This window comes from Pristiophorus japonicus, chromosome 14, assembly GCF_044704955.1.
Source record: "Pristiophorus japonicus isolate sPriJap1 chromosome 14, sPriJap1.hap1, whole genome shotgun sequence".
Lineage (NCBI taxonomy): Eukaryota > Metazoa > Chordata > Chondrichthyes > Pristiophoridae > Pristiophorus > Pristiophorus japonicus.
Window position 1 is genome coordinate 156,021,634 of NC_091990.1, and position 16,024 is coordinate 156,037,657.

The following is a 16,024-nucleotide window of genomic DNA, read 5'->3' on the forward strand; positions in this document are numbered from 1 at the left end:
CCACGGGGGAGGAACGTGGGCAGAGGGAGGTTGAGAATCTGGGAGGGGGGGGGCGCGGGGAAGAGTGAGGTGGGGGATGGTCAGGCACTTGGACTGGGGGGTAGGAGATCAGGAACTTGGGCTGGGGGAAGAAGTCAGGAACTTCTTTGGAAGTTGGAGAAGGTCTTAACCATCAGAGTGAGTCCTGTCTGTTCCAAGTGAGTTCAGTTCTGTTCTGTCTGGAGTCGGCAGTCAGAATGGCTCAAATTACACTTTGCAGAGAGAAACTGCTGGGTGTGTTTTATTCGCCAAGGGGACCAATCAGCAATCAGGACGTCATCAAGGGGGCCCAATCAGAGCTTTAGGTGCTGAAAATTAACCCCTCCTTTACTGCCCATCCCTAATTGCCCTTGAAAAGGTGGTGGTGAGCCGCTTTCTTCAACCGCTGCAGTCCATATCTTGAAGGTTAGGGAGGGAGTTCCATGATTTTCACCCAGCGACGATGAAGGAACAGCAATATATTTCCAAGTCAGGATGATGTGTGACTCGGAGGGGAACTTGCAGGTGTTGGTGTTCTCATGAGCCTGCTGCCCTTGTCCTTCTAGGTGGTAGAGGTCACGGATTTGGGTGGTGCTGTTGAAGGAGCTATGGCGAGTTGCTGCAGTGCATCTTGTAGATGATACACGGTGCACCAGTGATGGAGGGAGTGAATGTTTAAGGTGGTGGATGGGGTGCCAATCAAATGGGCTGCCTTGACCTGGATGGTGTCAAGCTTCTTGAATGTTGTTGGAGCTGCATTCATCCAGGCAAGTGGAGAGTATTCCATCACACTCCTGACCTGTGCCTTCCCAGCATTAGCCCAGAGAATAGCATCTGGGTGCATCAAACTTGTGATAGGAATAGAACAGCAAAGGATGATACATAATGCACAGGATGAAAGACTAATGGATTATGAGGATGATAACATATCTGAATGGAAAATAAAAAGTTTCCAGTCTTAGCTGAGGAGCTGTGGGACACTTTGCTATCACTGATCCTGATTTCAAACAAAGTATGCTATTGAACTATCAAACCTATGTGCAGGCACAGGTACATAAATGAATCAAAAAGACCTTTAGTTCAAGACGGGTGGAGTTCAAAAACTAGGAAATTATGCTGCAGTTGTACAGAGCCTTGTTCAGACTCCATCTGGAGTGCTGTATTGTTTTGAGCACCGATCCTCAGGAGAGATATACTTTTGCCTTGGAAGGGGTACAGAGCAGATTCACAAGGATGATACCAGAGCTTAAAGGGTTAAATTATGAGGACAGATTGTGCAAACCTGTCTTGTATTTGCCTGAGTTTAGATGGTTGAGGGGTGATTTAATCAAAGTATTTTAAAAAACTGTTTTCTCAGGATGGGGAATCCAGAACAAGAGGGCACAATCTTAAAATTAGAGTTAGGCCATTGTAGAGTGAAATCAGGAAGCACTTTTTCCACACAGAGTAGTGGAAATCTGGAACTAGCTTCCCCAAAAGGCTGTGGATGCTGGGCCTATTTACATTTTCAAGACTGAGACTGATCGATTTTTGTTAGGTAAGAGAATCAAGGGATATCGATCAAAGAAGGGTAAATGGAGATCAGCCATGATCTAATTTAATGACAGAACAGGCTCGAGTGGCCTGAATGGCCTACTGCTGTTCATATGTTCATACTTTAGTGCTGGTTTTCTGGTGGGAGGAATATCTGAGTTAAGGTTTCCAATGAGCAGGCAAAAAAAAACTTCCATACTATTTGGACTGGATTCAAACCCATACCTAGTATTCTATCTCTCAACAATACTTTTTTTCCAATTTCCAATTGCACAGTATTGTAATTGAATTAACTTTGGGGGCAAAATTAATTACCGTCCCGAAACTTTGCGCCAGGTGCAGAGGTCCTGGTGGCTTACCGCCCCCAGAAGTGGAGCGAAGCACTCCACTTCCATCCTAGGGCATTAACGGAGCGGATACCTCAGCAGTGCTACGCACTTAGCCGCATAGCGTTGCCGCATCCAAGGGGCTCTTTCTTCAATTAAAGGGAAGGGCCCATGCTGCCTATTCTGTAAAAGAAAAAGGCATCTACCTGGACCACTGGGGTGCAGGGGTGCTGCGCGGTCAGCCCGGCACTCAAGCAGAGTGCCAGGCTTAGCAATCGCGGCCACAACCCGGAAAATAAACGCATGAGGAGCGGCAATGAAAAGGTACTTTTTTTTTCTGCACTCAGCCACCTCCTCTTTAATATGCGTCCCGGTAGTTCTCTGAAGTAGTCGCTGTTATTGACCCACACTGCTTCAGTGGGCGAAAGCCAATATCGGGGCCGGGGTGCTGATGGGGCGATGCACACGGCGATGACGTCACGATCTCCGGGTGCAAGAGATCGGGGCGCAACACGTAGCGCCGCTGCTAAACTCCTGCCAAATATGGTGGGAGTCAATGCCAGCATCGCGCCTGGGCGGTAAGGCATTTGCGCTCCATTAGCATCCCCGGGGCACTGGTGGGAGGCACAAATGCACCAAAGTTTTTGCACCAAAGTTCTAGCCCTGTATTAGATTTACGATTAAACATTACTTCTACATGAATTCAATAAAGAACTGCATTAATATGTTCCCTCATTGATACTGAATATGCATCATAAACATCTTATTTCATGCAGCATTCCAAAGTTGTCAAAACACATTTGGAGAAAAAAAAATGACTTTTACCACTTACTTCTAAATCTTGTCAGTATCAGCTTGGCTCAGTCACTGAAAGTGGGCTTACAGGTACAGCAGACGGTGAAGAAGGCAAATGGTATGTTGGCCTTCATAGCTAGGGGATTTAAGTACAGGAGCAGGGAGGTCTTACTGCAGTTGTACAGGGCCTTGGTGAGGCCTCACCTGGAATATTGTGTTCAGTTTTGGTCTCCTAATCTGAGGAAGGACGTTCTTGCTATTGAGGCAGTGCAGCGAAGGTTCACCAGACTGATTCCTGGGATGGCAGGACTGTCATATGAGGAGAGACTGGATCAACTGGGCCTTTATACATTGGAGTTTATAAGGATGAGAGGGGATCTCATAGAAACATACAAGATTCTGACAGGACGGGACAGATTAGATGCGGGTAGATTGTTCCCGATATTGGGGAAGTCCAGAACCAGGGACACAGTCTTAGGATAAGGGGTAGGCCATTTAGGACTGAGATGAGGAGAAACTTCTTCACTCAGAGAGTTGTTAACCTATGGAATTCCCTGCCGCAGAGAGTTGTTGATGCCAGTTCATTGGATATATTCAAGAGGGAGTTATATATGGCCCTTACAGCTAAGGGGATCAAGGGGTATGGAGAGAAAGCAGGAAAGGTGTACTGAGGTGAATGATCAGCCATGATCTTATCGAATCGTGGTGCAGGTTCGAAGGGCCGAATGGCCTACTCCTGCACCTATTTTCTATGTTTTTATGTTTCATAGCACTCTCGCCTCTCGGTCAAAAGATTGTGGGTTCAAGTCACACTCCAGAGACTTGAGCTCAAAAATCTAAGCTGACACTCCAGTACAGTGCTGAGGACGTGCAGCACTGTTGGAGGTGCTGTCTTTCGGATGAGATGTTAAATCGAGACTCTTTCAGCTCTATAAGGTGGACATAAAAGATCCCATGGCACTATTTTGAAGAGCAGGGGAGTTATCCCTGGTGTCTTGGGGCCAATATTTATCCCTCAATCAACATAACAAAAACAGATCATCTGGTTATTATCACATTGCTGGTTGTGGGAGCTTGCTGTGCGCAAGTTGGCTGCTGTGTTTCCTACATTACAACAGCTGACTACACTTCAAAAGTACTTCATTGGCTGTAAAATGCTTTGGGATATCCGATGGTCACGAAAGGCACTATATAAATGTAATTCTTTCTTTACTTAGATATTTTGGCAAATTATACATGATTTGTATTTATCCCACTTATAAGATCAATATCTTGGGATAATTTCTTTGCTGTTGTACATTAATTTGTACTTGTCGCCTTTTAATGAAATTTCAAACAGATGATAATTGTGTAGTTATTTGGGGTGTGTTACAGTGCCAAGTCTCACTTTAAATACTGGAAGTTGTTTGCAGAGTTAACTGATGTCCTTAAAAATATATTACAAAGTACTTTCCAATTCAATAAGTGGACATTTAATCTTAGAAAGACAAGATGCATATTTAAGTTATTTTTGATAAGTCATCAGTTTAATGAAACAGATCAAATTAACATCTTAAAAGAGCATCTATTGCCTACACTTTTAACTGAGGAAAATGACAAAATAGACTGTTCAAAATAGAAATCCAATGAGAAACCATGGGGGTAGCCCCAAAAATGGGCAAGGGATCGCGATGTGCGATTACCCTACGCCCGTTCAGTGTAATGCAGGCAACACACCAACTTTGTACTGCCTGCTCATTGTAATGATTTCTATGTGCAGCCAGCACTAACAGCATTTTCCATTGGCTGAACCCATTAGCAGGGGACCCAATATCGTTACTTCCTAGCACTACTTAAAGCTAACCTGCACTTCTTAACGGGAACGGGAATTGTGGCTGCTGAAGGTACTGAGAACATCAAGAATAGTGCAGTGCATCAATCAACAATGGCTGACCATGGGTGAGAGTGTGCACCAAGGTTTTCGGACACTACACTGGGGGACTTAATGGAGGAGGTGGACACGAGAAGAGATGTCCTGTATCCACAGAGGGGCAGGAGGCCCCCAGACACACAAAGAGAAGGCCTTGGGAACAGATAGCCACGAAGGTTAATGCCAGAAGTTTAGTCCCTCCTGCAGTTCCGCAAGAAGTTTAATAACTTCATACGAGTGGTCAAGGTCAGTGAATACATCTTCAAATGCCGTATCCTACCAACTGCACCACTAGCCTTAGCCACTGCTCAATTCACCACACCCCCATCATTCACCTACCAACAATCTCTATTAATCAGGACTCATACCTAACATTCATATGCTTAATCTCACCCTCACATTCAGCTCTGTTGCAAGCCTCACACCCATATTCTCTCACCTTGCACACACTACGAGCTATTCAACTATGATAACCACATCAGCCAAATACTGGCACACTTTCCAATCCCTTGCAGGAGAAGGTAGCAATTAACCTGAGGCAGCAGGAACTAACCGGAGGGGAGAGGCATGCCTGCATGTTCTAACCCTGTGGAGAAGACGGTGGTCACCATCATTTGGAGCACCCATTGCTGAGGCCATGGCTACCAGTGGGGCTGAATCTACTGAAGATGGTGGTATCCTCATACCAAATTCTCCCTCATCCCACAGTCTCTTCTGCCTTACAAGCTGCAGTTGGTGTAAGCATACACTTCTTACTTTCTCTTCTCCCCTCACCACAACCTTACCCTTGTTCCTTTTTTCTTTCAGATACCAAAGAACTGCAAACTACCCAGGCAGTGGAGGAAGACCAAGAAGACAGTGATGATGATGACACACAGCCACCAACTCAGATACTGGCACTGCACATATTTTAAGGGATAGCATGAGGCACCAGGCACAAGTACATTGCAGTCAGGGCAGAGGGCAAGGCTAGCACAGGTGCCAGCTCCATGGAAGGCGAGGTCGCACACAGGTTCTGTTGCAGAGGACTCGGATGAGGACTTCAATGGGCCAGGCCACACTTGTGGAACTAACCATGATGCAGCATTTGATGATCACTGTCTCAACTTCCATTGTAGCACAAGCAGCAGCCATCCAACATCTGAGTGCTTCAGTGGAAGCTCAGACTGTTGCCAACATGGTTGTGGATACCAGTGTTCAAAGGAGCTCCTCCAACAGATTACTAGCATTGCTGAGGGGAATGGCAATGGCCCAATGATGCACAAACCTGCTGTGTATGACAGCATTCATGATCCCATCCCTGCCTCTCCGCCGGTGTCTTTCCTGCTGCCTATCAGTCAGCCAGCCCAGACTACTGCCACCCACGATGCCAAAGGCACACAGAAGACAGGCACTAAGAGAATGTATAAGGATGATTAGTTTAGGTTTGTGCGCAATATGGCATGGTTTAATTTATAAATTTGGTTTGGTATATACATTTTGTGTTTGCTTTTATTTTTGCATTGTGATGGTCAATGACAGAGAGAATGTAAGGAGTGTGGGATTGTTGGTGATGGGGAATTAGGGTTGAGGTTACTGGTATCGCACTTGAATTTGTTCTTCACATACAGCCCGGGCAGAAAGAGGCTGTCTAGGTTGCAGCCTCCCTTCCTCTTCCTCCTCTGCTGCCTCCTTCTCTTCCTCAACCTCCTCTTACTTGCACTCTTGCTCCTCAGCATTTCACCTGATAGGTGGTGGCAAGAAATGTTTTCACATGATGGTAAGGTTGTGCAGCATGTAGCGTTCCACCAATGAATCTTGTGACCCACTCAGCCAAGTACTGCAGGGCTCCTCCAGAGTGGTCCAGGCAGCAGAATCGGTTGCTTCAGCATGCCAGTGGTCTGCTCTAGCAGATTTCCTGAGGCAGCATGGCTCTCATTGTATACATGCAGCCCACGTGTGTGTCAATTGCAAACCAGAGTCATGAGTCAGGTTGTCAGTGGATAGCACTTGTCGCTCAGCAGTAATCCTTTAGTTTGCCATGCTGACTGAAACACAGCTGGCACAGCGGACTGCCGCAGAATGAATACATCATGATTGCTGCCAGGCTACCAAGCATTGACCAAGTATGATGTGCTGCCTATGGTCATACACTGGCTGCATGTTGATGGAGTGGAATCCTTTTTGGTTCAGGTACATGGCAGAGTTGACATGAGGCACACGAAAAGCAATGTGCGTGCAGTCAATGACACCCTGCACCATGTGGAAGCCTGCCATCCCTGCAAACCTTTGTGATTGCTCCGCCTGCTTCTCTGTAGCAAGAGGAAATGAAATGAAGTGCTTTCTCTTTGAATCGAGAGCCTCAGTGACTTCCCTTATGCAACAGTGTAAACTGTAAGATGTTACTAATATCTCCAGCACGAGCCAGGAAGGAGCCAGACTCATGTACATCTTCATAGCCACTGGCAATGCAGTCCTTGCCATGCTGAGGTTGTAGTTATGGCTGCAGCAGGATTTCAGTGACGTCCACCTTAGTGAAGCGCAGATGTCTCAAAAATTGACTATCGCTTAGGAGAATTGGTCCCTGAACACCCTGGCCGGATATGGCCTCCTGCTGAGTGTCCTTTTCCCCCTCCTCCTCCTCCCTCTTCTAGCAACTTGTCCTGCTCTGCATGGTCTTTGCTCATTCTCCCAGTCATGCTCGATTCGAAGAGGAAAGCCTATTACTGCATCCATGTCTGGGAGCAACTGCTTTGTGCAGAAGCCTTGAAGTCAGCAAAAAGTACTTCAGCACCTGCCACACCACTCCCTGTAGGCTTTTGAAACTTGAAACAACTATGGAAAGCACTACAAACGGGTAGAATTGTAGCAACAGCCAGAAGAAATAAACCAGTAACTAACCTATAAGTAGTTGATAATCCATTTAAATAGCACCGATGGGGGGGTCGTTCCTACTGCTTAACGTCGTGTTCAGTGGTGCAGGGTTAAGAGAGAGTGTCGGCTAGAGCATGAAGCTCCAAAATGGTAGCGCTGGCATTAAATAAGCGTGCGACGCCATGATCTGCCTATTTGGCATACTTCTGTCGGATGTTAAGTGCGCGCACGCTAACCCCTTTACCAATATGGCATCTGGCACACTTCATGTCAATAGTGTGCGTGCACCGCAGATGCCATTTTTCAACCCTAAGGGGACAAGTAGCGCCCAAAATATCAGCGCCACCAATCCCAATTTCGCCCTCAAGATCTTAAAAGATACTTTCAATACTTTTAGTAAAAACACAGGGGCCGAAATTCAGGGTCTCAGAGAGACCCGTTACTGCCCATTTGCGGCGACCTGCGGCGGAATCCCGTGGCCGCTGCTTTGTCATCAACTGGCCAACCCGACCCAAATTCAGGTTGGGAATTTTCGGCCTAGACCGATTCCGCCGTGATGCAAATGACCGCCGCAAGCAAGTCATCAGAATGCGCACCGCCGCTCTCCTTCACCTTCAAAAAGAATCCACCGGAAATTCAGCAAAATAGATCGATCCCATGCCGCGCAGTGTCCCCGACAGCTTTCTGTGTCAGTGTACCGTATCCGCAGTGAGTGCAGCCCGGCAGCGGGGCGGTCCTTCAAGGGGAGGGCACACTGCCGCAGCCGCCATGTATTAATTTTTGCCGGCTGACTTCCCGATCGGCGGCAAGATAGTGCCCACGGGTTTGGTTGGACCGCCAACGGGCAGCCTGGCACCCTCTCTTGGGTACCAGGCCCCTGGCCCAGCCAAAACCCTCCCTGGTGGCCCAGTGGCCGAAGATAAAAACTGACAGATTCTCTCCCCTTTAATGGAGGGGAGTGGTGACGCACACGCGTTGTGACGTCACCACCACTCCTACGCTGATTGACAGCGGCGGAATCCCGGTCCCAAACTAAATTCAGCCCCTTCCTGTCGATCTCACAATGGCCAACTTCCGGTGGGACTTCAAAGTCCTGAAAATCAATCATCCAGCCGCCTCATGAATCCCTGCGGTAAAAACAGGTCGGAAACTCATAGGTGCGCCAGCTTTCTGGTGTATCTGAATTTCAGCCCCACAATATTCTTCATTTAATAGAGACTTATTTATGGAGTAAATTATTTAACTGTTATCTGATATCTGTATGTAGTAAAACAAGCTGTTGATTTTTTTTTGCTTTGATCTTTTTCATTATTCGGAGTTTCCCCTGCACTGACAGATGCCATAGAAAGTAATGTGCTGCAATAACAACAACAACAACAACAACAACTTGTATTTATATAGTGCTTCACAGGAGTATTACAAGGCAAAACATTTGACACCGAACCGCTTAAGGAGAAATTGGGGCAAGTGATCAAAAGCTTGGTCAAAGAGGTAGGTTTTCAGCAGCTTCTTAAAGGAGGAAAGAGAGGTAGAGAAGTGGAGAGGTTTAGGCAGGGAATTCTAGAGCTTAGGGCCAAGGCAACAGAAGGCACGGCCACCAATGGTTGAGAGTTGCTCAAGAGGGCAGAATTAGAGGAACGCAGTAATCTCGGGGAGGGGGCTTGTGGGGCTGAAGGGAAGGGCAAGGCCATGGAGGGATTTGCTAACAATGAAGAGAATTTTGAAATCGAGGTGTAGCTTAAACGGGAGCAATTTAAGTCAGCAAGCACGGGGGTAATAGATGAGCAGGACTTGGTGCATGTTGGGACACAGGCAGCCAAGTTTCGATCACCTCAAGTTTACGTAGGGTAGAAAGGAATGGACGAGGGTTTCAGTAGCGGTTGAGCTGAGGCACGAGTGGAGACAGGTGATTTTACAGAGGTGGAAATAGGCGGTCTTAGTTACGCTGTGGATATGTGGTCAAAAGCTCATTTCAGGATCAAATATGACACCAAAGTTGCGGACAGTGTGGTTCAGCCTCAGACAGATGTTGGGGAGAGAGGTGGAGTCAGTGGCTAGGGAACAGAGTTTGTGGTGGGGACTGAAAACAATGGCTTCGGTCTTCCCAATATTTAATTTAGAAAATTTCTGCTCATCCAGAACTGGATGTCGCACAAGCAGTCTGACAATTTAGAGACCGTGGAGGGGTCGAGAGAAGTGCTAGTGAGGTCATCACCGTATATGTGGAAACTGACACTGTTTTTGGATGATGTCGCCAGGGGTCAACATGTAAATGAGAAATAGGAGGAGACCATGGATAGATCCTTGGGGGACACCAGAGGTAACAATTCAGGAGTGGGAAGTGAAGCCATTGCAAGTGATTCTCTGGCTACGATTAGATAGATAAGAATGGAACCAGGCGAGTGCAGTCCCACCCAGCTGGACGATGGTGGAGAGGTGTTGGAGAAGGATGGAGTGTCAACCATGTCAAAGGCTGCAGCAAATTAAGAAGGACGAGGAGCAATAGTTTGCATTTGTCAGTCACAAAGGATATAATTCATGACTTTGTTGAGAGCCGTTTCAGTACTGTGTCAAACGCGAAAATCTGATTGGAAGGATTCAAACATGGAGTTGTGGGAAAGATGGGCACGGATTTGGGAGGCATCAACACATTCAGGGACTTTTGAGAGGAAAGAGAGATTGGAGATGGGGTGGTAGTTTGCAAGGATGGAGGGGTCAAGGGTTGTTTTTTTGATAAGTGGGTTGATGAGGGCAGATTGGAGGGAGAGGGGGACAGTACCTGAGGAGAACTGTTAACAATGTCAGCTAACATGGGAGCCAGAAAAGGAAGTTAGGTGGTCAGCAGTTGGTGGGAATAAGGTTGAGGGAGCAGGAAGTGGGTCTCATGGACAAGATGAGCTTGGAGAGGTCATGAGGGGAGATCAGAGAGAAACTGAAGAAAGATTTAAGGTCAGGGCTAGAGCAGGAGAGATCCTTAGTGGAAATTTGGCCGGGTGGGCTAGGGGAAGGAAGGGAAGTGGCAGAGCCAGCTGAACGGATGGCCTCAAACTTAGAGACAAAGAAGTCCATGAGCTCCGACTTATTGTCGGAGGTGAGGGTGAAGGCAGGGGATTGCGATTTAAGAAGACGGTTAGCAGTGGCGAATAGAAGGCGGGGTTTATCTTTGCATTCCAGTGTGATTCTGGAATAGCGAGAGATTTTGGCAGACGAGAGCAGGACCCGATAATGGTTTATGTGGTCCAGCCCGATCTGGCATTGAATGGCTAAACCAGTTGTCCGCCATATTTGTTCAAGTCCGCTCCCTTAGGGGAGCGAGGATCAGGGCTGTACCAGGGGGAACGGCCAGAGTAAGCGAGAGTAACTGTTTTAAAAGGGACTAGGGCATCAAAGGTGGTGGTGAGGGTGTGGTTGAGCAGATCGCTAGCCGCAGAAATATCATGTGAATGGAGGACCAAAGGCTGGACAGTTGGGAGTTCATAACTGCAGTTGTAAGAGAGCTGGGAGAGAGCTTTTTCCAGGGACGGACATAGGAGGAGGTCGGGTTGTGGCGGCAGGGGGTGGTGGGGGGGGGGGAGGGGAAAGTAAAGGGGGATGGGGGTGGAGAGCAATGAGTGATCAGAGATGCCTTATCTGCAATTGACACGTTGGGAGTAGCAAGGCCATGAAAGATGGCAAGATCGAGGGGTGGCCGTGAATATGGTTTGGGGAGTTTACATGGAGGGAGAGAGTAAGGGAGGATAGGAGGCTAGTGAATTCAGAGGAGAGAGAGCCTGATGAATTGAGATGGAGGTTAAATTCACGAGGATGAGAACTCACTCGGTACAGAAGCTGAGGGAGGAAAGCAGTGAAGATATATTGGTAATTAAATTTTTATGGTACTTGGGTGTGCGGTAGAGAACAAGAATTTTAATTGAGAGGTGAGAGGGGTGAAATAAGGTGAGGTGCTCAAAGGAGGAGAAAGTGCCAGAGGAGTAGGGGGACAGACCAAGATGCGATCTGCTGATGAGAGCCACATGGCCACCACGGTGGTCTGAGTGGGGCAAGTGGTGGAAGGTATAGCCAGGCAGGGTGGCTTCATTTAGGATAAGGTGTCATCGCCCATCAACCAAGTTTCCGTCAGGGCCACAATGCCGATGCAATCATCCACGATAAGCTCAGGGATGGCAAGGGCCTTGTTCGCAAGTGAATGGACATTCTGGAGGGAGATGCAGAGACGGTCAGTGATGGCTGCCCCACCGCCAAAGTCCACTGGGTCAGCGCTGGTGGGGTGAGTTGGATGGGGAGGAGATTGGCAAGATTAGCCCCCAGTGGGCATGCTGGGCAGGAAGGTCGGCGAAAGAGTAGGATGGGACAGTTGGAGTTGCTGCTTGTGTGGAGGCAATGACGAGTGCCTCGATGAGCCCTTCATAGGATGCCAAGAGAGGCAGAGAGGGAAGCTGTAGGCTTATCTAAGAGGGAGTCAAGCCTGGAGAGTAAGAAGGTCAAAGAGTAATGAACAATTGGAGTAGGGATTTGGGAGGGCAGTGTATCCGAGAGAGGAGAAATGAAAGGAGGCAAAAGTTATCCTAGTCCTGAGTGAATTTCTTCACTAATGCCATTGTGGAAGCACAGTCACCACAAGGACTGCAGCAGTTTATGAAGGCGGCCCACCACCATCTTTTCAGGATAACCAGGGATGCACAATAAATGCAGCCTTATCTGTATCACTTATATCCATCCATGGCCCAAAAAAACCACACCTCCATGTTAGCCATTGTTATATGCCTATTTTTGTACAGTTATAGTATTGGTTTTGAAATTGTGGTGAAAAACTTCAGAAAATCTTTCACATGGAGGAACAATGATGAATTCACAAAGAGAGCAACTAAATTCAAAGGTTAGTTGAAGATGAGATTCAAACTTGGGCCCTCTGACAAACTCCAATGCTCTAACATTATGAAAAATTAACACATTTTAGATATCTGAGGCAATGTATGGCCTTTCAAGCATGAAGAATCTTCCAATTACTAAATTATACTGATGATTAATTTTACTTGGAGGTCAAAATGCTTCCATTTTCTACACAGCATCTACTGACTGGATGAATAAAAGACATTCAAAGTGCTATTAAAGACACTCTTCACAGTTTATTAATGAGTGCATCCAAAATTTCAACAATTCAGTGTACATTTTTAAATTGAATCCAAAGCATTGTGAGCTTCTGGCTAAAAAGTATTTTTAACCTGTTTCAAGAAAAAAAACCTTTCCATTGCTATTGTGGTCAGCAAATTCCGTGAATCTTTGTGGTGCTCACAGTAATTGAGCCACATCATTGCATTCTGGAGAACTATTTAAACAACTGCTCACAAGATGTTGCTGAATACAATCTTGAATATCTCTTCGAACTGTTTAGATGACCACATGTGCTGGCAGCAGGCATTGGATCGAGTAGTTAATGGAGTGAAAATGATCCATGTTTAAATCTATAGAAAAAGAAGGGAAATATAATTTTACCTGGAAGCTATTCTGCCCAGTTCCAGCAAGCACAAGCACACTTCTCTGGGCTGTTTATGAAGGACTGTAAACATAAGGCATGAAGAACAATCAGTGATTTAATAGCAATTATTAATCACTACTTCTATATGCAAAACTACTTAATTGCAAGCATTTATACTTCAGTTAATTATAGTATATTGCATTTTATGACTTTTGTTAATCAAAATTATAAATGTTTTACATTCATGATTACGTCCTACATTTGTTTTAACTTCTTGACTGCAGGTTTTCTTATGAACATGTTTATTTATCTAAATCATTGTGCTGTCTTTGGACCAGTTTGCATAGTTGTAGTTTTCACTTTTATAAAAACTATAAACATATTATGAATTTGATCTGTTTTCTCATGTAGGTCTACTGCATGTGAAGGAGTTAATACTACACACTAAAACAGAACAATATTTTATAAAACAACATAGTGCAGTGATCTGCTCATACTTCAAGATCACAGAACCGAGTTCCAATGAGATCTAACAGTCATGTTGTTTCTCTGGCCCAGAATTTTCTTAAATGGCAAATTATGCCAAAATTTACACTGGTTTGTATGACAATCTTGCCGCCTGGTAGTTATGAAGAAATTTTGTGAGAATCTCATTGATATACCTCGGAATATAAAAACCAGTACAAACAAGCAGAAATTAATAAAAACGACGGGGGCCTGTGGTGTGGAAAGCGCGAACATGCACATATTCCTCTTTCAAATTCCTTAAGTCTGAAAATTAAAGTTTGACGCCATAAAACCATTTATGCATATTAGGCACAGCATGGTGAAAAAAATGCAAATAGGGAAGCTTTTTAATTTTTACTATTACTCATTCTGATGCTATTAAAAAGCAGTCAATGATACAGTGTGGGTCTTAGTGAGGAGAAATTAAAAATGTCACTTAATTAATCATCATAAATCACCAGAAATATGACTTTGAGTCCCGTTTTGTCTAAACATTGAGTGTAAAATGCAATCCGATCAGAACTGGTGTAAATGTGGGTGGAGCTATTGGCAAAGGGTTTCAGCAAAGATTTCACTGAATCGCACAAAAGATCTTTTAAACTTGGGTTTAAACTGGTGTAAGTCACTTACGCACAAATTTTGCACTGAAAATTGCTAGTACGTCATATTTATGCCATTGTTTCGGCACAGATTTCGGGGAAATTCCAAGCCTATGTGCCTAAGACTGTGTCAATTCTCATTACTTTGGGTATCCTTAAATCCATCTTATCCTCTTTGGGATAGTCAGCTCTCCAACTAGCAAGTACATTACAGAATATATATTACTAAAGATGTGGAGAAACCAGCAGTTTTGCCAGGTTAATAGAATTGTGAATATAAAGGATAAGTAAGAAGGTTAGAGTCGTCCAAATGCAGGCAAATGGAAAACTGAACAGAAATTGCTTCCTTTTAAAAATGTATTTACTGATTAAACTCATTAAACAATTCTCTACTTGGTATTGCTATTAAAAACTATTTAAACTCTGACAAGATACGGGTTCTTTAGCAAATGTTATAACTTTTATAGTTTTTCTTGTCCTTCCCCCTTTCAATGGACTATTTTATAATAATGTCATAAGTTGAACCTTAACTCTATCCTACATCTTTCATTTGACACATGACATCATTCAGAGGAACACTTTATATGAAAGGAAATGATGAAGAGAATTTGGCCAATAAAATATAAGCCAATGATTCTGGAGCTGTGTCATCACCAGCACTTTTCACCACTGCTCAGTGATGGTGGCATCTGTGAGAAGTGCTTTTGGAACTGATGAGTCCAATCAGCAGCAGGACAGAAGTCCAACTCTGTGTTTTGATGTCAACTATTGCAGCTGAGGGACAAAGAGGTAGAACAATTTTTACTGTTTGGAGAAACTTTCACTAAACAAAAGGGCTCCCACAATACAAAATATCTATTGCATTAACATCAACGTATTTAAATTTGCTAGTTACCAGAAGGGGACAAAAGCTGTCACTGTCTGAATCGAAAATAAGCAGAAGTGTTTTAATTTGAACTACAAAACTAGATTTTATTCTGTGGCTGCTAACATCACAAAAATACATTGAGCGTTCTAATATTTAAGTCATCAGTTATGCTGGGACAGTAAACACCTCTTGGGTAAGATTTGTCAGGACTAATATGCTTGCATAGAATCATAGAATGGTTACAGCACAGAAGGAGGCCATTCAGCCTGTCGAACCCGTGATGGCTCTCTGCAAGAGCACTTCAGCTGGTCCCACTCCCCTGCCCTTTCCCCGTAGCCCTGCAATTTTTTTTCCTTCAGGTACTTATCCAATTCCTTTTGAAAGCCACAATTTTGAGTCTGCCTCCACCACCCTTTCATGCAGTGCATTCCAGATCCTAACTTGCTGCATAAAAGTTTTTTCTCATGTCATCTTTGGTTCTTTTGCCAATCACCTTAAGTCTGAGTCCTTTGGGAACAGTTTCTCTCTATCTACTTTGCCTAAACCCTTCGTGATTTTGAACACCTTTGTCAAATCTCCTCTCAACCTTCTCTCCTCTAAGGAGAACAATCCCAGCTTCTCAAATCTGTCCACTTAACTGAAATCCCTCATCCTTGGAACCATTCTCGTAAATCTTTTCTGCACTCTCTCCACATCCTTCCTAAAGTGTGGCGCCCAGAATTGGGCACAATACTCAGTTGAGGCCGAACCAGTGTTTTATAAAGGTTCATCATAACTTCCTTGCTTTTGTACTCTGTGCTTTTATTTATGAAGCCCAATATCCAGTATGCTTTTCTAACCACTTTCTCAACCTGCCCTGCCACCTCCAATGATTTGTGATTATATCTCTGGTCTTGCATCCCCTTTAGGATTGTACTCCTATGTTTATATTGACTCTTCTCATTCTTCCTACCAAAATGTATCACTTTGCACTTTTCTGCTTTAAATTTCATTTGCCACATTTCCGCCCATTTCAGCAGCCTGTCTATGTCTTCTTGAAGTCTATTACCGTCCTCTTCACTGTTCTCTACACTTCCAAGTTTTGTGTCATCTGCAAAATTTGAAATTGTGCCCTATACTCCCAAGTCTAAGTCATTAATA

The 16,024-nt window shown here is 44.9% G+C and overlaps 1 protein-coding gene across 8 annotated transcripts in view; it reads right to left on the bottom strand.

The window, feature by feature from the left end:
• Window positions 1-16,024, bottom strand: part of LOC139280158 (growth arrest-specific protein 2-like) — a 289,936-nt gene that overhangs the window by 140,461 nt on the left and 133,451 nt on the right. For all 8 annotated transcript variants that reach the window (XM_070899704.1, XM_070899702.1, XM_070899703.1 and 5 more), the window contains one exon: window positions 12,928-12,991. In XM_070899704.1, the coding sequence (XP_070755805.1) occupies window positions 12,928-12,991 (64 nt within the window). The remainder of the gene's footprint in view (window positions 1-12,927; window positions 12,992-16,024) is intronic.